This window comes from Euprymna scolopes, chromosome 1 (genome assembly GCF_053919585.1).
Source record: "Euprymna scolopes isolate OS-2025 chromosome 1, ASM5391958v1, whole genome shotgun sequence".
In the NCBI taxonomy this organism is placed as follows: Eukaryota; Metazoa; Mollusca; class Cephalopoda; order Sepiida; family Sepiolidae; genus Euprymna; species Euprymna scolopes.
Window position 1 is genome coordinate 156,095,230 of NC_136482.1, and position 25,057 is coordinate 156,120,286.

General features: G+C 39.9%; 2 protein-coding genes and 1 long non-coding RNA gene across 3 annotated transcripts in view; 2 read left to right on the forward strand and 1 right to left on the reverse strand.

The window, feature by feature from the left end:
- LOC145276825 (uncharacterized) overlaps positions 1 to 25,057 on the forward strand; it is a 173,387-nt gene that overhangs the window by 23,483 nt on the left and 124,847 nt on the right. The window lies entirely within an intron of this gene.
- LOC145276841 (uncharacterized) overlaps positions 1 to 25,057 on the reverse strand; it is a 50,521-nt gene that overhangs the window by 13,731 nt on the left and 11,733 nt on the right. The gene's annotated exons all lie outside the window — the stretch shown is intronic.
- On the forward strand, positions 12,659 to 16,463 carry LOC145283623 (uncharacterized). Its single transcript, XM_080132577.1, has 2 exons — positions 12,659 to 15,670; positions 15,836 to 16,463. Exon 1 carries the CDS (start codon positions 14,080 to 14,082, stop codon positions 15,457 to 15,459), a length of 1,380 nt encoding a protein of 459 aa, XP_079988703.1. The 5' UTR covers positions 12,659 to 14,079; the 3' UTR covers positions 15,460 to 15,670; positions 15,836 to 16,463.

A 25,057-nucleotide genomic window follows, 5' to 3' on the forward strand; every position in this document is an offset into this window, starting at 1 on the left:
AGAGAGAGAGAGAGAGAGAGAGAATTAGGAATTATACAACGAGAGAATCCAGTAAATAGCGTAGGTTTAAATAAAGTATATATAAATGAATTACCTAAAAAAACATAACTATGTTTGAAAAAATATAATTAATTACTGAAACAAATGTACGAAGCGAGCGAGCAATTTACTCATAGGTCAAAAGCAGATATCATTGCGACGCCATGTTTGAATGGTACATTAGCGTTCGTTATTTCGGAATATAAGAATAGATAGAGCTCATCCAATTAGAAGGAGCGGAATTAGTCGGAGACTTTATTATTCTTTTGTAACGGAAAAGTGAAAGATTATGTTATATCAATGAGTTTACGATTCAGTTAAGAAGGGTGTAACCCCATATCTGTCCAAAGTGCAGAATATCCGGTGATTACTGAGAGCGGTACGAGGACTTGTTATGTAGAGGGCAAAATAAGAACGAAAGATGATTGCAGTGGTGATGATATTGCTTCTAGGATGAAATGCAGGATTTTATTATAACGACCAAATGTGTCTAAAATAGCGTTCTAAATTTACATAAGATAGTGGCTAATAGTCTAGACATAATAAATTTGTATATGGCATCTGTTGTTGCAAACCTACGGACTTTAGTCCAGAGGGGAATTTCTGCAATAAAAATATATAGGAGATAAATTTAAGAAGCTGGTAGATAACAATAGTACAATAAAGTAATATTGTTAGGCAATCACCGGGCAACGCCGGATAGAAGCATTTGATTATCTGTTATCGGTCTATTCATCTATCTATCTGTCTGTCTGTCTGTCTGTCTGTCTAATTATCTATCTATATAGCGGAATAAACAACAGAGATTGAATCGTGGGAAACCATAAGTACAATAAGCTGAGCGAGCAAGCAGGTGCAGAAAGGGTTAAACGATCATGTTGTGACATGTATCAAACTGGGTGGCCGGTGAATTGCACTGGAACTATACGAGCGGGGACCGAACGTTACGTGTCAGGTGTTCCGGTTTGAATATGTTTGAAACATAGAAAACCTCCACAAGTCAATTACTTCCGTTCTGCTATGACGAATACATGGGAGTTAATTAAATATATGAAATCTTACAACACCTTGTCAAGCATCTTCCTTGAAGTAGGTGCGGTTCTTCAAGATGGTTGAAAAATCCCCCAGAAGCGACCAGCATTAGACAGGTATGTACTCTTTGTTACGTGTATCGTATATTTTGACACGCACACACCTAAAGCACTAGATGCAGTTAAGACACTTAGGACACGATGACAATAATCCGTTAAATAAGCAGTTAAATAACACACAGATAACAACGAGAACAAAATACGCAACAATATCAATGCAGGAAAATTAAAATAAAAATATAAGTTAGGTGAAATTATATATTTTTTTAAATAGGATAAATGTAGATTAAGAACTTAAAGCTAGATTGAATTATATTAGAGTCGAATTTAGAGGTTATGTAGACGGTTAAGATGGTATGATTTATAATGCCTACAATTAATCGATGTCTTTTGTTTTTTTATTTAAGAGCCTAGCCTTATCTTTAAATTTAATAATGATATAGTGGAAGATCCTGACACCCCCTGAGAATAGATAACCCAGTCTATAAAAGATGCTAACAAACGAGTAGGTTAATCTTGATATTACGTTCAAGATTCCATTGTAACATTTTTTGTACAATTATACTTAGGGATATATCAGACTTGGCGACGAGGAATTCGAGAATAAATTCATATCCTATCTATATCAGATTCGGCGACGAAAGGACTCGAGAACAAACTCGCATGCAACCTATATAAGATTATCGATGAAAGGATTCGAGAACAAACTTACATTCAATCTATATCAGATGGACGTCGAAGGATTAGAATACTAAATCACGTATAATCTACAAAAAATTGGCGAAAGAAGATTCGACTACGAAATTGCACCAAATCTTTATAAGATTAGCGACTTGATGACAGAGAACGAGCTTTCAGCATGTAACAATTTGCAAAACCTTGGACGAACGACGAATAGTTTCTTCTGTCACCGTATTTGGTGGACCACGAAAAAAGTTGAAATGTCTTATTCTAGCCGGTGACAGAACATGGGAAAATATTGAATTCACTTAATAAACAAAACACACCCGGGAATACAACAAGGTCAAACAATGTTTTGAATTGGTAAAAGAAATTCAAACAAGCGGAAAAAGTTAAGGTAAGAAGTAGTTTTTAGATCTTTCTTCCCTTCATTAAAAGAAAAGGTAAAATTACGCTTTTTTACCAAAAGTAAACATTTATTGGTAGCTGCTTGATTGGATTTCGTTTTACAAGTACGTATTTTTTTTATTCTGAAAATGGAACAATTGACGGAATTACAAAAACGCTAGATGCAAAAGTACAACAAGTACAGCAACAAGAAAATTGCTAGAAACAGAAAACAGAAATGCAAAAAACAAAAGGCATAGCGAACTCGCGGTCAGAATTTAGATATAACCTAAGAAAAAACACAGAAAAAAAACAGGCTAAAATTTAAAGAAGAATTTGATGCTGAATACTCGACGGTCAAAAGCATAAAACGAAGATTTATGACATTTTATTAAAAATTTAGAAGAACATAAAAATCACGTCCAAGAAGTTTTAAAAAGAACTGAAAACTACGGATTAAAGGTTGGACTTAAAAAGTGCGAATTATGCATGAACAAAGTAGAATATTTGGATTATACAGGGTGACCCCCCCCCCCCGCCGAAAAAAAACAGAGGACATTCAATTGTTTTTCTGAGCATTTTACAGTCAACGGAAGAAAAAAAGGCCAAATACCCTAGTGCTTTGATGTGATGTTTTGAATATAATAAACTAGTTATGACCAAAGTTTCATTTCATTCGGACAAAATACTAAGAAACGGAGCCTAATTAGAGTTGTATTTTCGACCAGGAAGAAAAAAAATGTCGCACCTCAAAAGAATGAAAGCCATAAAGAACATGCCTATTCCGGATAGTGTGAGAAAACTTTAATCATTTCTTGGGTTAGCAAATTATTACAATCTATAAATTCCTAATATGCACGAATTGAGAGCGCCATTGAATAATTTGTTGAGTAAAAATAAGAAGTGGTGTTGGGCGAGAGAATGTGATAATGCATTTAATAATAAAAAAAAGAAGTGCTTATAGGACTTAGCTTTAACACGCTTCGATCCGAAAAAGGTATTGATTGTAGTTTCCGACGCAAATGAGTATGGCACAGGGGCCGTGCCCCTAAACAAATTTGATGCTTCAAGAGTTTGCTACCTGTGGAGAAAAACTATAGTCAAATTGAGAAGGAGGGACACGCAATAATGTATGCTGTGAAAAAATTCCATAAATTTATTCATGAAAGAACAATCGTTTTACAAACCGATCATAAACCATTATTTTTCGATTTTTGGATTGGAAAAAGGTGTTGCTACCCATTCTGCAGTAGTTTACAAAGATGGAGTGTGATTTTAATCAATTACTTCAAAATACAATATATGGTATATAAAATATAATCACACACGCGGGTGGTCTTTCGAGACTAATCGCAGAAAACGCTAAACTGTTTGAAGTAACAGTAATTCCAGCACTGACACAAGAACAAGAACTAACGGAATATTGATTAACACTGTTAGCGAATCACCAGCTAAAACGGACGAGTACATAAGCAACATGAGTAAACAGGGAATGAGAATTAAAAAATTCTGAGAGTATCGCCATTTTCAATATGCTATGAGACGTCGATGTATGCGAAAAGAATATTAATACCACGGATCCTAGGAAAGAAAGTTTTGAAGGAATTTCGTTTAGGTCGTCTGACTATACAGAATGAAATCATTAATGCAAATTTTTACGTATTGATCGAAATGGACATTAAAGATTTGGTAACACATTGTAAAAGATTTCAATTAGCAACCAAATCGCCACCAGTAAGAACTCAGTCCTGGCCAAAGACGAATATCCCTTGGTCATGCATTCATATGGACTACGCAGGATCATTAAATGGGTATCATTATTTCGTGATTGTAAATAGTTACTCTAAATAACCAGAGATTTTCAAATATAACACTCTACAGCAGCAAATACAATTAAATCGCTAAACGAAGTATTTAGTCGGTTGGGAGTACCAAATACCATAGTAAGTGACAATGACACGATGTTTACCGGAAGTAAAGTTAAAGTTTATTGTGATTCGTTAGGAATCAAACAAATAACAACACTGACGTATAACTATCGATTTAACTGACAGACAGAGAGGTTTGTTGATTCATATAAGCGAGTATTAAAAAACCTATGGGTTCAACACCGAAATAAAAAAAAATTCAAAATTTTTTGATGGTTTAAAGAATAACACCAAATCAGAATACAAAAGGAAATTTATCGTCTGCAGAGATCATGTATGATAGGAGAATAGTTCAATATTCAAGAATTTGTTGCCAAATCGAAATAAAAAAATATACGAAAATAAATACGAACTATAAGTCACATAAAGAAGGGATAAAGTTTTTTTTAAATGTTTTTGAGGTGGTGGTATAGCAACTGAAAGATTACAGGGAACAAAGTCTGTCACGGTGGATAAACAAATTGAATACCTGGTGTGTTGACAAGAAAAGTCCTATTTGTGACTTGTCTAACTTTTGAAAAATTGTTTTTTCTACGTGTTGATGAATTCCAGTTGTGCAAAATTATAATTGATGAGCTGCTATATACATGTATGCCAATACCGCGGGTTGAAGCAATTGTATGCAAGGTGTTACTAATAAAAGACCAACGTTTTAAAAATGAGCAAAAATAGTGTTTCCTTTTAACATAGTGTTTTTAGGCCAGTTAAAATATGTATAGCACTAGTATTATTGAGCTATCTAAAGGAAACCGTTCAAAATGATGAAGAAATACCAATGGAGGTATTGTATGACCCCTTAAAAACACCTATGAACATTGGAATGTCGATAGAAGCTACAAGGAAACGAACAGAAAAAACTACTGATTCTCCTGAATAAGAAAGTACACCGAGTGAATGGGAAAATAGTAGTGGAAAAGGAAAGAGGACTAAATACTAAAGTCTTAATCCTAAAAGAAAGAAATATTGAAAACAAAATTCAATGAAGAATTTAGCTTGGGAGAAGGTGATATAGTGGAAGATCCTGACACCCCTTGAGAATGGCTTACTCAGTCTATAAAAGACGCTAACAAGCAGTACTCACGGGAAGTAAGTTAATCGATATTACGACATTCAAGATATTATTCGAGTGTAAATATCTGATTTTTTTTTACATTGTACCTTGTTGTACGATAAATATGTTACCCTTATTCTATGTGTTGTAATAAATTTAGGCATATAAACCAGAGGGAATTAAAGGATTGACAATTTTTTTCCCATTTAACAATAGGTGTTAGGTTATTCTTGACTTATTCTTGGCAATATAAAGAGAATGAGATTTTATAATTATCATCTGGATTAATGAAGGAGCATTTATAGCCGGTATATCTCTGTTTGAATGCATTTTTTGTCAGACCAATATAGTATTTATAGTAGGATCTTAATATGCTTTTATATATAATATGTCTGATAAGATAAAGAGAGTGAAATTTTATAGTTATAACCTAGATTAATGAAGGAGCATTTATGGCCGGTATATCTTTGTTTGAATGCATTTTTTGTCAAACCAATAGTAGGATCTTATTATGCTTTTATGATATGCCTGATAAACAACAGAGTTTGTTAGACATTTTTGTTCAAGAGGACATTTTGACTTATTCACACAATTGCATATTTTGGTATTCATAGTTTCGATCGATGCTTCCGTTCAATCTCGAAAGACAAAGGATACCCCCTGTATAGGCAGCTGCGCATGCAATAGTGAGGCAAGGGTTGCGCAATCCCCAACCACACCTCTCCAAATTCGGCACTGTTTGAGTCCAGTAGCAAGGAGAAGTCCAGGACGACTGGAAACAATACCGAGATAATCGGAGAGCACATACAGCACCTAGAAGTCCCAAATGGTCACCCATTTAGTACTGACCAGTTTCAACGTTGCTTAACTTATGTGATATTGCGGGAACCGGTGTGTCAACATGATTATGCCGTACATATTCATAGTTTTATTTTGGTTAGATTTACTATTGTTTTTTAGACTTTTGTTATACTTTATTTTTTCCACATCATTGCCACAACTATAGCTTAGCTTTTAAAAAAGATTTTATGAAGTCTGTTGCAAGGGGAAATATATAGTTTAATAAAGTTAAGACATTATTTCTAGGTTGTTTTAACCATTAAATTAAAAAGGGGGGACATAGTATATACAAGAAAAATAAGCCGTTATTTAAGCTTAATTTGGTGTTCCCATATAAACATCAAAGAGTCCAGCCTGATTGTTTTGCTCAATGTGCAGTTCTGTTAATTTATACAGCATTTCTACACTTTCGAATGAATATTTCGTCACTTGATATGTCAGTGTTATTTTTTTTAAGTTGATAAGTTCTTTTTCTTCTGATGAGTTAAGGGCGGAATAAAAAATTGATATAATAATTACATGAATGATTCTGCGCTACAAAACACGCGCAGTCAAGAATTGTGTGTTTCAACATACTTGAAGAAATAAACGGTAAGATCATAACATCTTGAAATTTGGAATATAGACTGTAGTGTTGTAAATGAATGAAGACGTAACAAAAAACTCTTTCCAAGGCTTTATTGAACAAAATTCACAGCAAGAGAGAAATAACCCAGTCGTTTAAAGAAAAAGGAACGCGTGCAAAATCAGTGGCAAGAAACTGAATTTGCATATCTTTTTTTAATAGTAAGAACAACACAATTTAAATGAAAATATTTTAAACAGTAAGAACAAAACAATTTAAATGAAAATATAACAATCTCCCCAAATCTCCAATACTAACGATTACTACGATACTATCCCATTGATTACTGTACACGTAATAACCCTTAACCCCGAGTGGCTTCCGGGCCTTGATAAGTGGTGACTACCATCTAAAAAAAAACTTGTAAAAGAGATTGTAAATAGTTTTTTATTTTATAAATCCAGTCGCTGGGCTGGTCTGCGACTTCTGTTAAATCGGCGTGCAGGTAGTTCGCTTTTCGAAGGACCGGTGGTCCTCTGGGAAGGTTGGTTCTCAGAGTTCTGACTAATATAGTCAAATTCATCTTCTGTGTTAGGTGTAGTACTAACAGGACTTGTTTCGGTCAACTGGGTCGGGTTTTCGTTTGCAATGTCGGTTTGAATAATTTAGGAGGATTTTGAGGTCTATCAGAGCATGGCAAGCGAGCTAGATGTCCTAGCGCTACTGAATCTTCCCGGCCATCATTATGTCGTATTCTTGCATGTGTAGGGTTAGCTTCGAGGAGTTCCACTATATCGACAATCGGGTCATATTTGCTCCTGTTACGAAACCGTTTTAATGATATCTCCCCAGGGTAACAGAGCCAAACAGGCAGTACCAGCCTTTCAAAGTTGAACATGCATTCGTGAGGAGTTGCATTTGTAGTATTGCGTAGCAGGGAGCGAATAGCATTTAAAACATCCTATAGAAATCCTGCCAAGCGCTAAGGGGTAATCGTTTAGATTCCAGAGCTAATAACAGAGTGTTCCAAGTAATCCCGTTGTAGCGCTCGCATTGACTGTTGCCTCATGGATTGTATGCAGTAGTGTTGCTGGATCCAATTCCAAGTCGCGTGAAAAATTTTTTGAATTCTTCCAACATAAACAAAGTTCCTCGATCGGAATGGATAAATGAGGGAAGTCCGAATATGGGAAAAATATTTGTCAAGCACTGGATTGCGGTTTGCGAAGAACAATCGTGACAAGGGATAGCAAAGTGAAATCGACTGTATTCATCGACGACAGCAAATATGTAACGATATCCCGTCGAAGATACTGGGACAGGTCCTTTGTAGTCTATGGAGAGGCACTGAAAGGGAGCAGTAGAAAGGATCAGTGTATTATTAGTAGAATCGAAGAATTGAGGTTTTATTTTGTGCACAAGTCGTACATTCAGATGTCACACGCCGGACTTCATCAATTGAATATGTCATATTTCGTGATCTTACAAAATGCCAAAAGCGCTGTACTCCAGGATGTATTAATGAATTGTGTAGTGACTTTAGTTCCTCCAAGGAAGAAACAGCAGCACCACGTACTTTTGATAATGAATCGGCAACAATGTTTTCACTTCGGGGACGGTGTTTTATGCCGTCTGACAACGGGAGAAGTTCCATTGTCCACCGTATAATTTTATCATTTTTAATTTTTCCTCGGTTAGCATGTTTAAACATAAAAGATACGGCTTGCTACTCTGTTACAATAGTAAAGTGCTTCCCAACAAGGAGATACCTCCATTTTCGGACGCATTCAACTATGACATAAGCCTCTTTCTCGACTATGTGAAGTCGTATTTCAGATGGGTTTAGCGATCGTGAAAAGAACGCTACATACCTATCAGCCTGTAAGAGAGTGCCTCCGATAGCTTTTGCTGAGGCATCGGTTTCAATAGTAAATGGTAATTCATCATCAATAACTTTTACAGACGATTCGGTAACGTCTTTCTTAAGTTTTTCAAATGAATTGATAACTATAGGAGGCATGGGAAATTGTTTATTTTCGACCAGTGGACGAATTTTGTAAGAATATTTAGGTATACATTTCGCGTAGTACGAAAACATTCCAAGACACCTCTTTAACAAATCTGAATTGGAAGAAGGAGGCATTTGTAAAAGAGGTTTCAAACGCTCATGATTTGATTGCATAGTCCCGTTACAGATTTGGTACGCAATCAAATTGATGGAATGGAGTGAAAACTTTGATTTTTCTCGGTTTATTTCGAGGTTACATGTCGAGGCAGCCTTTAAAAAGCATTCCAAATTAACATCATGTTCCTCCTGAGTTTTGCCGCAAATAGTAATATAATCTATATGTGAAAACGTTCCAGATAATTTGTTGTCAGAAATGAAAGAATTCATAAACCGTTGAAAAGCAGAACCCCCATTAGTCACACCCATGGGTATTCGTTTGAATTGGTACAAACGATTTCCAGCTTGAAAGGCCGTGTAGGGCCGATCTTTGGGACAAATTTCGATCTGGTAGTACGCTTTGGATAATTATATTAAATATACGGTATTGGGCTATTTAGTTCACGAGATCCTCAATCTGAGGCAAAGGGCATGCATTAAGTAAGGTGAAACGGTTAATAGTTTGGGAGAAATCAACTAATCGTTTCTTTTTATTAGGCGACGAAGTCACAACAATTTGAGCACGCAATGGTGAATAACTTGTTTCAATTACATCATCCTCAAGCACTTGTAGAATTTCCTTTTCAATGAATCGATCATCCTCCGCACGGTAATTTCGGGATTTAGTAGCAATAGGTTTGCAGTCAGGAGTTAAGTTTCGAAACAATTTCGCAGGGGCACAGCTGATCTTGGTTAGGACGCAAATTTTTAGAATATCCTGAGGTCCACCAAAAGAAATGGTGATACCCTGATGTAGTTTTAAAAAAAGGCACCCCGAGTATAATATCCATACAGGAATCAGGAAGCACTGTAAAGTCAATTTCTTTATACTCGCAACCATTGAAGGAAATGTTCTCAGTGCAATATTCCTATAGTTTGAGGAAAACGGCGGATGATGCCATAGAAATCACGGAATTACGTTTTGAATTAGACAGCTTCATTGTTTTATTAAAGTTATCAGAACTGCCGGTGTCTATGAGAGCAGTTAATTTTTTTTCCCTTTTAATTCAACAATTTTAGTAATAGGAGGACACCTATCACCACCTTTAGCATGGGCTACCATAATAGCAGAAGTAGAACGTGCAGGTGTCAGCATAGTAAAACGGCAAACTTTGGAAAAATGACCGAGTTTACCAGTTTCGACATACCTTATCGCGGGTAGGACAATGACGGCGGTCATCCTTAAAGTGACGTCTCCCTCCACAGTTGTAACACTTGTCATGGGGAGGAAGGAAAGCAGAAAATTGTACAAAGTCACACTCCATACGAGAACCAGTAGAATCAGAAATTTTAGTAATAGTGGCCTCCTCGGCAGGATAAGTAGACACCTTGTTAGTTCTAATAGAAGTAGTAGTAGTACCAGCTGCTGCTCCAATCGGGGAAACGTATGATTCAGCACGAAAGTGAGCTTGTTCTAAAGCCCTAGCACATTGAGTAGCCTCTTTGAGAGTTAGCGTATCAGTTTCAAGTAGCTGCTAAAAAAGAGAGAAAGAACTCAGTCTTTTAAAGAAAAAAGAACGCGTGCAAAATCACGTGTCAAGAAACTGAATTTGCATATCTTTTTTTTTAAATAGTAAGAACAACACAATTTAGCTGAAAATATTTTAAACAGTAAGAACAACATAATTTAAATGAAAATATAACATTTGTCATTTATTTGTGTATGCTCTGTAATTACATCAAGCTTCATAAATCAAAGGACTGGTATAAATAAAAGGTGAAATGTAATTGAATAAACATATTTCCCCATAAATATGTATGTATTTATATTTTGGATAAATAACTCAGTTTCATCTGACTTCATTATTCGTTACGAAGCATATTTTAATCAACCACATTTTTTTAATAACTAGGGCTAATACAACAGAATAAGCTTTTCCGTGTTTTTATTCTCAGGTATATATCCACTGATATATGTTTCTTTTATGTAGAGTGATGTAGTTCTCGGTTGATTAATTGTGTCTAATTGTGTCGGATATATACTCGAAAGTAAAAACAATGTTGCCATAGCTCTATTAATAATCAACTTCGAAGAAGCAAATGTCTTTTTTCTAACAAATCGATTTCTAAGAAAATCGATTTTGATATACTTATTGCATATTTTGTTTATTTTGTTGTTATTATTTGTTAATTTTTTAGACATTGTGTTGAACAAAGATGGCGGCGTAGTTCAGATCAGTAACCAAGATGGCGGCGTAGTTCAGATCAGTAACCAAGATGGCGGCCAAGAATTAAATGCGGTCCGTGACGTAGTAAACGGTGAACTGATTGGATCCAAAATTCGGCAATTTTTATAATAATTTTGGGACGTTTTCATTGGTTGTTTAGCACAGCCGTTGATTATAAAAATGATTGGCGAATCCATTCGTCTCATACCCCCATTAGGAGTCAAAAACATTTTACATTGTTATTATTGTTGTTATTATTGTTGTTATCTGGGCGCAGTGTTTTATGGAATTCAAAACGGGGCTATTTCAATATATTTATATAGATACAGTTTAGTGTGGATATTAAAATATTCATATTCTATATAATTCTACTTATTTCGACTATTAGATTAACAATTATATGTATTTATAGTAAATAGTATATGATTTATTTTATACTTGTGTATCATAATAGTTGGTATAATATTTTATTTGTTATTATTTTTTTAGTACTTTAACTGTTGTTTCGCATTAATGATAAAAGTGGTAGTGTAATCTTAAAAATATTAGACGCGGTAAACTCTGTAATTTCACTTGCATTCACACGAGGACAAACTTAGACAGGTTGTCATGTATAGTATATACTATTTTTTTTCAATTGAAAACAAAACACGTTGAGATAACTTTTACAGAAATAATAGAATTACATCGTAATAATGATACATATTTCAAGAAGTGCCTTTTTTCTAAAAAAAAATAACCATTTAGTTGCATTATTAAAAGAAAAAGATTTCTGAATGCGTGCAATTTCAAAAAATATTTTCGGAGAATATAAAATGTAACTCCATATTTTCAGGGTTGTTGTAAATCAGTCCTTCTGTCAAGTAAGAAATAAATCGTATGTATAATCGCATATATATAAATGTGAGACTTTCCATTGCTTAAATCGTATACTATTTACTGTAACCACATATAAATGTTTATCTAGTAGAATAGAAATAAATAGAACCATGTAAAACCATGTAAAATTATTTTATTAATGTCTTAAACGGACGCTGCTGTGTAGAGAATTAAGCCATTTTATCAATCTTCCTAGCCAGAATAAGTTTTTTTGAAATAAACTAAATGAAATACTATTTATCACTGCAAAGAACACATGAGAAGAAAACGTAAGAAGAATCAGTTAGTCAGAATTTATTTTTTTTAGATGCAACTACATTGCAATGTACAAAAAAAATGGACATTCATCATAACATATTGATTAAGAATCACGCAAGTGTGTTTACTTAGATTAAATAATTGCATTAATCATACGCTGCCAGAATTGGACACTCCGATTTTTAATGATAATGAATGATTTAATTACAATTGTTGTCAAATAATGAAATACTTAATATTCATCAAAATACTGTTTTACGTCAGAGAAACTGAATAGTGTAGCAGAAGTAGCAATAACTAAAATGAGGGGGAAACGAGCTTACCTCGGGTACGTCTGTTGTGTCACGGGTTGGGGGGAAAAGAGAATTCCAAGATGGCGTCCGGGGGTTTTTATTAGCGTTTACCCCATGCAACTCTCGGAAAATCACGTTTCTTTCTCATGTGATTATGCAAATAGATAATTCCCGGCCACTATAAAAGCAGGAGGCTAGAGACGAGTCGGCAGTGTCCTGCAAATTGTGTGTGTGGGTGTTTCTGGCGATTGGAGTGTGTCTTCTTTTACCACGGTTATCACGGACAGGAATTCCCTCTCTTCTGGAGGTGGGCGATATTGACTATTTTGAAGTTGTACTGTTGCTGACAGAACATTTTTTTTTTATTTTGCCTACTACATTTTTGTTTCAAGCTATTTCGGCCCGAATATGGCGAAGGTGCGGATAAGCAGTGATATTATCAAGCCGTTCTCTGGCCAGGGAGACGTTGTAGCGTGGCTGAAAAAAGTGAGACTTGTCGCACAACTTCAGCAGGTGGATGACGTAGCGAGTCTGCTACCTTTATACCTGGAAGGCGATGCGCTGGCCCTCTACATGGAAATGGAGGAGGACGATCAAAAGAAAATAGACCAGATTGAGGCTCGATTAAAGGAGACATTTACTGATGACGCGTTTGCAGCATATAGAAAAATAACTATGGTTAGATGGGCTGGTGAACGTGTGGATGTGTACGCCAACAAAATCAGGCAGTTGATTGGATTGGCCGGATTCACAGGAGAAAGCGTAGAGAGACTCACAAAATTAATTTTTGTCACTGGATTCCCTGACACCATCTCAATTGCTCTTCAACAGGTGCCGAACATCAAAGCCCTGACCATGGGGTAGCTAATGTCGAGAGCGAGAATTTTGAGGACGACTGGCGAACAAAATCAGGATGTGGTTGCGGCCACACGCTCACCCAACAACAGGGCCCAGAATAATCCTGTTAACGTGACCTGTTTCAAATGCAACGTTAAAGGCCACCTTGCAAGGGACTGTCGAAAACGTGGAACACGGTGTTACCGTTGCGATGAGAGTGGACACTGGGCTCGGAACTGCTCGGGAAACGAGCAAGGGGAGGACGCATAAGCGCCAGTCTCCTTCCCAACCAAGATGTGAACACGACGCTCCCGGTGATAAGCATCCATGTTGACGGGACGCGATGTTTGGCGCTTATTGATACAGGATGCTCCAGGACAATTTTACATGCAGACCGGTGCCGGTCTTGGAGAAAAACAAACGTAAATGTCAACACAATTGGTGGAATGTCCCATGCGTGCTGCGGTGTTGGAACGGTCTCTGTATCCACTGATGAAGGTGCGTCTGCCAGAGTCGATGTGTTGGTGGTGCATGGCAAGCCACTGGGATTTGACTTGCTTCTAGGGATCGACGCCATAAAAGCTCTAGGAGGTGTCGTTGTCAAGCCTACAGGATCAGTGCGGCTGGGCGCCAGGAAAAGTATTAAATGCGCAGCCATTTCTATCGATGAACCAGATTTCACTGCTACCTTTGACCATCAAAACCGAACGTGGACCGCATCGTGGAAATGGTCTGTGGACCACCCCCCTGAAAGGCTGCATAATCGAGTGTCAGAGTACCCAGTGCCAGCAGAAATTCGTGAAGAATACACGCAGGAGCTCCACACCTGGATAGATAATGGTTGGCTCGTGCCATACCCAGAGGATAAATTGGGACCCCCAAAGGTCTAATTCCCCTGATGGCTGTGATACAGCAGAAAAAAGCCAAAGTGCGCCCGGTGATGGACTACCGGGAGCTAAATCATTACGTAGACGCATTTACGGCCAACGCAGATGTTTGTGCGGCTAAGCTGCGTGAGTGGAGACAAAAAGGTGATAACGTGTCTCTACTGGACCTCAGAAGAGCATACCTACAAGTCCGGGTCCATGAGACACTGTGGCCATACCAGACTGTGGAAATCGATGGGAAAAAATACTGTCTGACCCGTCTGGGGTTTGGTTTGAATGTGGCTCCCTTGATAATGAGAGCAATTGTCAGCGAAGTACTATCTCAGGAAGAAGTTATAAGCCGCGCAGCATCTGCTTACATTGATGACATTTTTGTCAATGAAGACGTGGTGCCCGCGACCCGTGTGAGAGAACACCTCGCGCAGTTCGGGTTGGAGTGCAAGAACCCGGAGCAGTTGAAGGACGGTGCACGGGTGCTGGGATTGGCAGTCAGGATGGAACGCAATGAACTGCGGTGGAAGCGAGGAAATGTAATTGCGGAGGCTCCCAGTATTGTTACGCGACGAACAATCTTTTCCCTGTGTGGTCGACTTGTCGGGCACTTTCCGGTGTGCGGTTGGCTTCGTGTGGCTTGCGGAATACTCAGAAGGAGAGTAAGTTCGGTAACGAAGGGCTGGGATGATGAAGCAAGGGACGCCGTACTACATCGTATGATGTTCGAAACCTTAAAATCTGCGCAGCAGAACGATCCGGCACAGGGAAATTGGTGTGTGGACGGCAAAGAGCTGAATATATGGGTCGATGCTAGCTCCCTAGCAATTGGGGCAGCCTTGGAGATGTGTGAAACTGTGTTGGAAGATGCATGTTGGCTGCGACCTGAAGATGACTCTCAACATATCAACTTGGCTGAACTGGATGCCGTATTGAAAGGCATCAATTTGGCTCTCCAGTGGCAGAGCAAGGTGCTACACATAAAGACAGATTCTGTTTGCGTATACCATTGGGTCTCGGACACGCTAACTGGAAAGGCGCAAGTACGCACCAAAGCAGCAAGCGAGATGCTTATTAGGAGGCGATTAAGCACTCTTAAGGAGCCCGTGAAAGAGTACGGCCTGAAAGTGGATGTGACAATGGTTCCATCAGCACGAAACATTGCTGACCGACTGACACGAGTGCCACAGCGGTGGTTTGAGGCAATGAAAAAGAAAAACGGTCTTGACCCAGTGATAGGCGCGGTCCACACAGACGAGCTGGATGAGAGTCAAATCATGGCTATTCACAAAGATAGTGGACATCCGGGGGTGCGACGCACTACCTACTTTGTCAGAAGATGTCCAACCACGACAAAAGCAACTGTCAGAACGGTCATACAGAAATGCGAGGAATGTTAGTCCATTGACCCAGCGCCAGTCAGGTGGGAAAAGGGAAAGCTGGAAGTTAACGAGAATTGGCAGAGAATTGGAATGGATATCACGCATTATGGCACCTTCCATTTTTTAACTTTAACAGACTGTGGTCCATCGCGTTTCTCTATTTGGAGGAAATTGGCAAGGCAGGACTCGGCAAGCGTGATTCATCAGTTGGAGGCAGTGTTCCTCGAGCGTGGCGCGCCGCATGAACTCCTTTTAGACAATGACACAGCTTTCTGCAGCAATATGTTCCAAGCATTTGCATGTAAATGGGGAGTTCACTTGCGATTCCGTTGTGCATACGCTCCAGCCGGGAATGGCATAGCGGAGCGATGTCACCGTACAGTGAAACGAATAGCGGCTAGAATGTGTTGTCCCATACAGGAGGCTGTCTACTGGTATAACATCACACCAAGAGACGACACATCTCCCTCCACTGCGCCTGCCAACAGGATTTATCAATACGAAGTTCGAGTAAAGGAGACCAATCTCGCAACTGCGTCCCCAGGTCCCAAGAACAGCTTTTACCAGGTTGGATATCGCGTATGGGTCAAAAGACCGCAAAATCGATGTACCACGAGGTTCGGCAAGGGTGAGGTGACCAAGGTGATTAGCCCTCAGTCGATTTTGGTGGACGGTGTGCCTCGTCACGTGAAGGATTTGCGCCCTCGCCATTATGTTGTTACATCGGAGGAAGAGGGAGACGCAGACAGTATGATGTCTTCTGAAAGGACAGAGAGTATGATGCAGGACGACGGAGAGGATTTTGAGCCATATAATGTACATACTGAAGAAGCGGAGGAAGGACCACCCGTCTTGCCTTTACGAAGGAGTACCCGTCAGAGACGAATACTGCCCCCCTGCCCTGATTGTGAAACACCGCCTATGGAGCAGACTGGTGGCAATAATGGCGATGAGGAGGATGGCAGGGAGGAAGTGCTGCCTCCGATTCTTCGGAGAAGTACCAGACAGATACGACTGCCCCCCTGCTCCATTTGTGATCATGAGATCAGGGGGGAGTGTAGCAGAAGTAGCAATAACTAAAATGAGGGGAAAACGAGCTTACCTCGGGTACGTCTGTTGTGTCACGGGTTGGGGGGAAAAGAGAATTCCAAGATGGCGTCCGGGGGGTTTTATTAGCGTTTACCTCATGCAACTCTCGGAAAATCACGTTTCTTTCTCATGTGATTATGCAAATAGATAATTCCCGGCCACTATAAAAGCAGGAGGCTAGAGACGAGTCGGCAGTGTCCTGCAAATTGTGTGTGTGGGTGTTTCTGGCGATTGGAGTGTGTCTTCTTTTACCACGGTTATCACGGACAGGAATTCCCTCTCTTCTGGAGGTGGGCGATATTGACTATTTTGAAGTTGTACTGTTGCTGACAGAACATTTATTTTTTTTGCCTACTACATTTTTGTTTTGGTTCACCAAGTCATTGCTAGTAAATTTTTTTACTGGTTTTAAACTAGTAGCGATAGTTACGATAAAAAATATTTCCGTGTGCATTAGGAAAATAGTGGTAATTTATCCTAATAATGCTATAGAATATCTACCGAAAATGAAGAATACCCGCCCCAGGGTAAAATTATTTTCTCGAAGAAAACAATTTTGTAACAATTCAGGCATTTTGCAGGGTCAGAGTACGCTGCATTTTTTTCAATGTCCCACCGAATCTAACCTTCCAAGCCTATGTCACATGTTCCTGCGATGTGACGTACACAGTAGTCTTTTTGCAACAGACTATTCTTTTCTTCTGCAAGTACACTCTTCTATATATACCACAGTGTTGTTTTACTTATTATCAGCCCTTAAAAGGGAAAACAACAACAACAACATATATATATATATACATATGTATATATATGTATATATATATACGTATGTATATATATGTATCTATATCTATCTATGTATGTATATAAATGTATGTACATATATATGTATATATATATATATATATTATCGTTTCATCTGCTTAGTTACACATGTTTCGGCTCCCGAATCGTATCAACGATCCAGTAACTTCGTTAGACTTTAAAAGAAAAATGTATGTTTATATATGTGTATATATATATGTATGTATGTATGTATATATGTATATATATGTATATATGTATATATATCTATATATATATGCCTGTGTATATATAGATTATATATATGTATGTATATATACATATATATTTGGATATATATATATATAATTTGGAAGCTTTTTTAACCTTAAAAACTATATAAAAAAAATAAAAATCTTAATTTTAGTCCTTCGTGGGAAAATTCTAATTCCTAAGTTTTCAGGAATCATCAGTTGTCTACTACGAACCACTCAACACTGTTTCGAGGATTAAAAATATATTTAAAAACAAAATAGAATATTAAATTATGGAACCCCAGCCGGAATGATCAAATACCACTTCCTTTAAAGAAAAGAATAAAACTTGTACCGGATATTGGATCTATGTATTTTGCTCTCTCTCTCTCACACAATCTCTCTCTTTCTCACTCTATACATATATATATATATATATATATATATATATATATATATATATATATATATATATATATATATATATAATATTCTTTATATATATATTATATTATATAGCATTATACTTATACAATGATACCTAGGTTGTCGTAGTCGAGGAGTTATAGTCTCTTCTTTTTATCTTACTCATCAATTTTAAATTACAAAAGAGTCCGCAATAATGGATTTTTTTTTCTCTACTGGACACAATCACAGGCTTGGTTTGAGTAAATGCTGGTTTTACAGAGATCTTTCTGCAGGGCGACTGTCTATTTAACCACCAAACTTGCTCTCGATCACTATCCAGTGACTTCTAATGTAAAAATGTTTGCGACAAACTCTAATTTTCTACAAAACACACCCTAATTCTTACGTCTAAATCCCGCTCCTCTGTCATATACCCGGTAGAACTGCTACTACTGAAAGTATAAGGCGACTGAGTGTATAAATGTGGCTAAATTGTCCCTTAGAAAAAGAGTACGCTTGTTAGATATGGCTCATCAATCTAGACTGGTAGCTCAAATCATAGAAAAGAAACTGTTAAAATATTTTTGACTCCTAATAGGGTATGACACAAATGATTCGGACGGTCGTTTTCATAACCACAAGTTATAATAACCAACCAATCAGAAGCTTCCAAAGTTACTATAAAAATTGTCGAATTTTGGATTCAATCAGTTCGCTGTCGTTTCTGTCACGAACCTGCATTTGATTCATCGTCGCCATCTTTGTTACTAGGAATTACTTAACACTCAAGATCGGAACGGCACTGAATCTTCACCGCCATCTTTAATCAACATACTGTTTCAACACTTAACAGAAACTGATCTCAAACCAGTCATACGTAGGGCGTGCAATGTAATGCCCCTGACCCACTTCCCATACCAGTAGAGCAACGAAACTTGGCACAGTTATTAGCCTTTCTCTACATAGTAATCACCCAGAGTTATGCATTTCTCCCATCGTTTGATGCAGCTCTGGAGGCCGTTTTTGTAGAACTTCCCAGGTTGGTCCTCCAACCACGACGTGACTTCATAAATCAAGGCTGCATCATCTGGGGAACGCTTTCCCTTCAAAAACAACTTCATGGCTGGGAAGAGGTGAAAGTCAGAGGGTGCAAGGTCAGGAGAGTAGGGAGGATGGGGACGTTTCATAACCACACGCCCGTGCTTCTGATCTGGCGATATGCGAGTTGTGGACCGGAGCGTTGTCCTGCAGGAGGAGGGTACCTTTGCTGATCTTGCTCCGCCTCTTGATTTTGATAGCTTCCCTTAATCTCCTCAAAAGTGAAGCATAATAAGCTCCTTTAATTGTGATACCCTTTGCCAGGAAATCTGTCGTCACTACTCCGTCCTGGTCCTAGAAGACTGTGAGCATGACCTTGCCAACGGAGGGCCGCACCCTTGCCTTCTTTGGAGGTGGTGAGTCCAAGTGCTTCCACTGCATTGACTGGGCTTTGGTCTCTGGATCATAGTGATGGACTCAGGTTTCATCCTGTGTAATCAGTCTTTTGAAAAACTTTGACTCATCTTGGCATATCTCCAAATTCATCCTCGAGCACTCGACGCGTTCTTGCTTCTGGAATGGTGTGAGCAACCTGGGAATCCATCTGGCATACACCTTATGCATATGCAAATGGTCATGAATGATAGTTTCCACAGACCCTGTACTACTCTTGACATCTTGGGCTATTTGGCGAATAGTAATGCGCCGATCTTCCAAAATGGCAGCCTCAACTTGACGGACAGATGCCTCATCAATGGCAGAAGGGGATAAACCAGGTCTGGGAGCTGTTTCCACAGACTTCCGGCCATGTTTGAATTCACGATGCCAGCGTTTTACAAGATCATATGATGGGGCATTATCACCATAAGTTTCTTTCATTTCATCAAAAGTCTCCTGAGGTGTGTGTGCGTCCTTTCAAATACAAAAACCGGATCACTTCTCGACATTCAGTAGGCTCCATTTCACACCTGACTCAGTTCAAACACCTGTAAAACAGAAACCACAATTAGTTCAGAGCCGTAATTTACCACATAAGCCGTAGAGATATAAACCATTGCACATGCAAAATTTCAGCTAGATCAGACGACTGAAAGTGGGTCAGGGGCATTATTGATTGCACGCTCCTCGTAGGCCAGGTCTTATGGGCCATTCTAGTGACGTAGTGTAGGGTCTGCTTCCTCCTATATTTAGTTATTAACGCTTTGTAGTCTGAACGCCACTTTACGGTTGTTCGAGAGTATTGTATATAAATGTTTTTATAAACTATCAGGATTACTTTACGAATGTATTTATATATGTTTCCAGCAGGGTTCTTGACGGATGTATTTATAAATGTTCTTTTATAATGGCAGGTTTTTTGACGAATGTATTCATACATGTTATTTATATACCAGCGGGGCTCCAGACAGATGTATAAATATATCAGTATTTATACATGTTATTTATATACTAGCAGGGTTCTTGATGAGTTTATTCAAAAAAGTCATACTTTATATTCTAGAAGGGTTCATGACCGGTGTATTTATTCGCATTTATTCGTATTTATTATACATGTTGTTGAGTATTTTAACAAGGTTCCTGACTTATATATTATACATGCTATTGACGTGTGCATTTATACATGCCACTTATATCATCTTATTTATATGCCTGCACAGTTCTTAATTATTTATACACTAGTCAAATGCTCTACGATACAAGAATGGTTTCTGACAGATGTTATTATGAATGTGATTTCAATATTAGCAGGTTTATATGCTAGCAGAATTATTGACGTTTGTATTTAATCATGTTGTTTGTATACAAGCCGTGTTTTGATGGGTGTATTTAATCATGTTATTGTTGTAGACCCGTGCTAGAGGTCACAAATGAAAGAAATCACAAGTAGTGTAAAGTGTATAAACATTAAAAGAGCCACTAAAGTGGTATGAGAGGAACGTGTTTGTAGCATGCGGTTAAACATATCTATTTAGCGTTTGGCCCCAGCCCTGGCATTATCTACTGCCAGAGCCTCATTTGGGGTTCAAAGCACGTAGGCATAAGGCTAGTAGGAGGAAGTGGGGGTCGAGGGTCATGCTAAACTATAAACTAGACTTGCAAAGACTTTATTAGAATCCTTACACTAAGACTATCACCATAATACCTCATTCTTATCATGGAGTTTATCTACTTAAAATCTCCCCAGCGTATGAGTCGGCTTTATTTACAAGATCTGAAAAACAATTATTTACAATTAAACAGAATAAAATTTATATGTACAAACAAAACGGATTTTTTAAAAAAATTATATAAATGGGGGATGAGATGATGGGGAGGGGGGCAAGCTAAGATACATAAAAAAAAGAAAAAGAAAACAACTAAAGACAATACCTATGAGGGCGGGTTAGTAAGGGATCCATCCAACTTACTTCTAAATATGGTGCACCCACTGTCTTCCGGTACCGAAGGTTGAAACCAAGCAAGTCGTTCCCTAGTAGGGAGTGGGGGACCTAGGTGCGATTTCTCGAAAATAAATTAGATAGGGATGGGTAGTATAAGGAATGGACGGCGTCTTCACAGATAAATGTACGTATAGGGACAACAGACCAGGGACAGAACAAAGGGTGGACTGGGCATCGATGAAAAAATAAAATCGGGGACAGTACCTAACAAAGCATTTTCCACTCGCAGTGGTTAAGACCTAACTAATCCTACTCTAAAAACTTTGCTCGGGGCTGGGTTCCGTAGAACCTTAACACCACCTTACCAATAATACTGGGGTGGGAAAACAAACTCAAACCTAGCGCCTCATCGGATGCACAAACTAGTGTTGTGCACCCATCTCCTATCAAAGTCTATGCGATGTAACATTTTCCAATCGCATCTGATATTTAAGCTAATGCTTAAAGTAAGCAACCAGATCCCGATCCGAAACAGATTCAACCCCATAGACAATGTTAAGACGTGTAAGCCACTACAGCTAGGATCACGAGAAACACCAACCGTTTCTCCCCAATGAACGGCGGGTCCATATTGTTGATGACGTACGCCAAATCAAGTGGCACCAACCGCTCGGGGTCGATGCGAGCCGTTACCTTTTCGACGTACTCCCAGAGCCTCCGAAATCCGCTGCAAAGAAAAAAAGGCGTGATTTCTTGTTTCATCCTCATCCTCCTCGCAGCGGGGGCAAAAGAGAACGTATTCATCCCGTCTGCAGTCCCTGGCAAGCATGCTGAAAAGTGGCAGCGCATTCCGGACATGCCTCCATGTCAATGAAAATTCGAAATTATTTATGTAGCTTCTGGCTGGCGCCCAATTCCACTGAGAGAGGACCTGCTCCCTCGATATGTGCAGCCGCTCAACCAGCGGATCCTTAGCGGTCCCCACCACTAAATCCCGATATAGCTTCCTCCTAGGCCGTGCAAGGTCACTGAACCCCGGCAATGCCCTAAGGGCGGCTCAGCATTCGGAGTGGAACCGCGATTCTCCCACCAGTCTTTTGCGACCTTCAACGGCAGGGGCGGATATGATTTTTTGGGAAAGCTTGCTCCACAACTGGTACCCAATGCAATTCCTCTTTCCGCGTACTTATGACTGTCAGGCATTCCCAAGCCTTCTTCGCCGAGTTTCTGTGTACAGACTTGTCTACGGTCATACAGCTTTCCCCCTTTCCAAAAAAAGTCTGAAAAGGAGTTGCTCTAAAGCCTTACAGCGGCACGCAGGCTGGGGAAATACTGACAAGCGGTAAAGGATCAGCGGAAAGACGTAAGTTGCTCACGGCTCCGCATGACTCTTCAGGGACAATCCCCTGCGAATCCAAGTCCTTACTGACAACTCGACCTTCGTCTGTACTTCCGACGAATTTTTGTCCAGCCATCTTAACCGGACCATCCGGCCAGCCGAACTCACCTGGAAGCGAGTTAACCCCGGTCCAAACGCCCAACCGCAGGCCAACGGACTTGCTGCGATTGACTACGGCGGTTGTGACTTCTTCATACTCAGCGACCGCCTTCATCACCGCTTTAATATCGCTAGGTCGTGCAACGAACATGGTGACATCATCAGCGTACGCGGACACCCTGACAAATTTGCCACCAGGTATAGCTATGCCACACAGGACTGGTCTAGCCGCCTCGTCCCTTAACTTGCGAAGGAAGGGCTCCACCGCCAGGACATACAACAGAGGCGACAGCGGACAACCCTGGCGTACCGACCAAGAGACCCCCAAAAGACTCCGACAACCTACTGTTTACTTGTACCGCTACCGCAGGATTACAATACAGAACAGAGATCCACTTGCGGAAGTCCTGACCAAAGTCGGCGGTCTCCATAACAGATTACAAGAAAAAATGTAATTAAGCCAGGTGCATCGGGGAAATTGCGTGGGCCTGACATCTATTTACCCTCAACCTCCTTAAATTGTTCTTTATGTACCTTTGTTGGCGTCCATTTAAGTCCTCGATGATCTGGCTACTGTCCGCCTCGCATATCTTCTCCCTCCGCCTAAAACAGGAATTTTCTGGTTTTTGCTTTGGGTCGGGGCAGGAGCATTTTTCGCAGTGACTGGGACCTCTTCATGTCCCTCTGTATGGGTGTTAAATAGGGGAGGGGTGAGCAGAACTTCCTCTGGTGTTGAGAGGGGGTTACTGGAGTTTTTGATGGAAGTTCAGCGGATTTGTCTTTATGTTCTTCCTCGCTCTTCTTTTCCTTTTCTCTCAGCCTTTTCTCTTGTGGTTTTACATTTGGCAGCTCGTTTTCTCCCTCAGACTCCGAAGCGCTGGTCGTCATCTTCCTTTTGCCAGAGCCTGCTCCCAATCTTCGAGGTGTTTTGCGGCGCCGTCTCCGCTTTTTTGCCCTTTTTCGCCACTACTTTGCTCCAAGTGTCTTTGTTTTCTTCTGCCTTCTCTCCAGTTTCTTCTTGAAATGGCACTTTTTTGTTGGCACCTCTGTCAGTTTCGTGGTTGGTAGTTTTGAGGGGGGGCTCTGGCCATGTGTCCGGGCTTCTGACAATGCCAGTAATGTGGACTCCTGCCCTCCACAATTACTGACATTGCCCATCCTTCGCATGTTAACTGGGTCGGGATCTCGTTGAAACCCTTTCTGTCTAACCTAATCCTGATTTTGTATTCACCCGTCATGATGCTTCTGTGTCCTTTAACCGGGTTAACTTCTACTTCACCATACTGTGCCATAATGGCACCCATCTGGTCTTCACATAAGAAACACGGGACCCCCCAGGATGGTGACCATGGTCCTTCTTTTGGATTGCTATTCTAGCTTGAGCTTGAGCGTCTTCCATGTGATATCCCCTTTTGCCACTTCCTCTGCGTCTTCTTTTGTTGGCAAAATGAGATCCCACATGGCGTAGCTCCTTCGGACTGCATATTGGGCCGGGGTGTTGAGGTCGCCCAGTAGTTCTATCATCTTGTCCTTGTGCACGCCTGTGAGCCCCTTGTTTTTTGCGTCCAAGGTTACGAGGGACACGAATCTCTCGTTGATCCTTTCTATGGTCCCTGGTAATAGCTTGATGACACCTCCTTGAACATAATCTGCATATTTGTTTGTGAGAATGTCCTTGTAGAATTGGGACGACTTTTTCTCCTGGGGGCCCCCAAGATCCTGGTGAATTAATTTTCGTTGTCAGCGCATTGTTGAGCTACTTGTTGTGTGTTTCCTGGTCCACCACGACCACCGCGTCGTTGACCATCTGCCAAGGTCGTCTGAACGGACCAGACAGGATTTCCCCGAACGACGTTGAGGGATTATCGGGTGTGGTACCCCCAACATGGACGATACGAACGCTGAGGTACCAGCAGGTTTGGTACCTCCTGATACGGACGCGGACAGGGACACAGACGATGGGGTGCTACCGGTGTGGCAAACCCCGCAAAAGACGCGGAAACGGACGATGGGGCGCCCCCGGGTGTGGCAACCCCAGCAACGGACGCGGAAACGGACGATTGGGTGCCGCCGGGTGTTGTAACCCCCGCAATGAATGGACGGGACCCTGGATCTTGACCGCCTCCAGGTCGAGCGTTGAGGGCGTCCCCTCGTTTGGGCGGAAA

Bases quoted from the DNA above. Each gene is read 5' to 3' on its own strand.
- LOC145283623 (XM_080132577.1), top strand. From the start codon at position 14,080: ATGGCTGTGATACAGCAGAAAAAAGCCAAAGTGCGCCCGGTGATGGAC.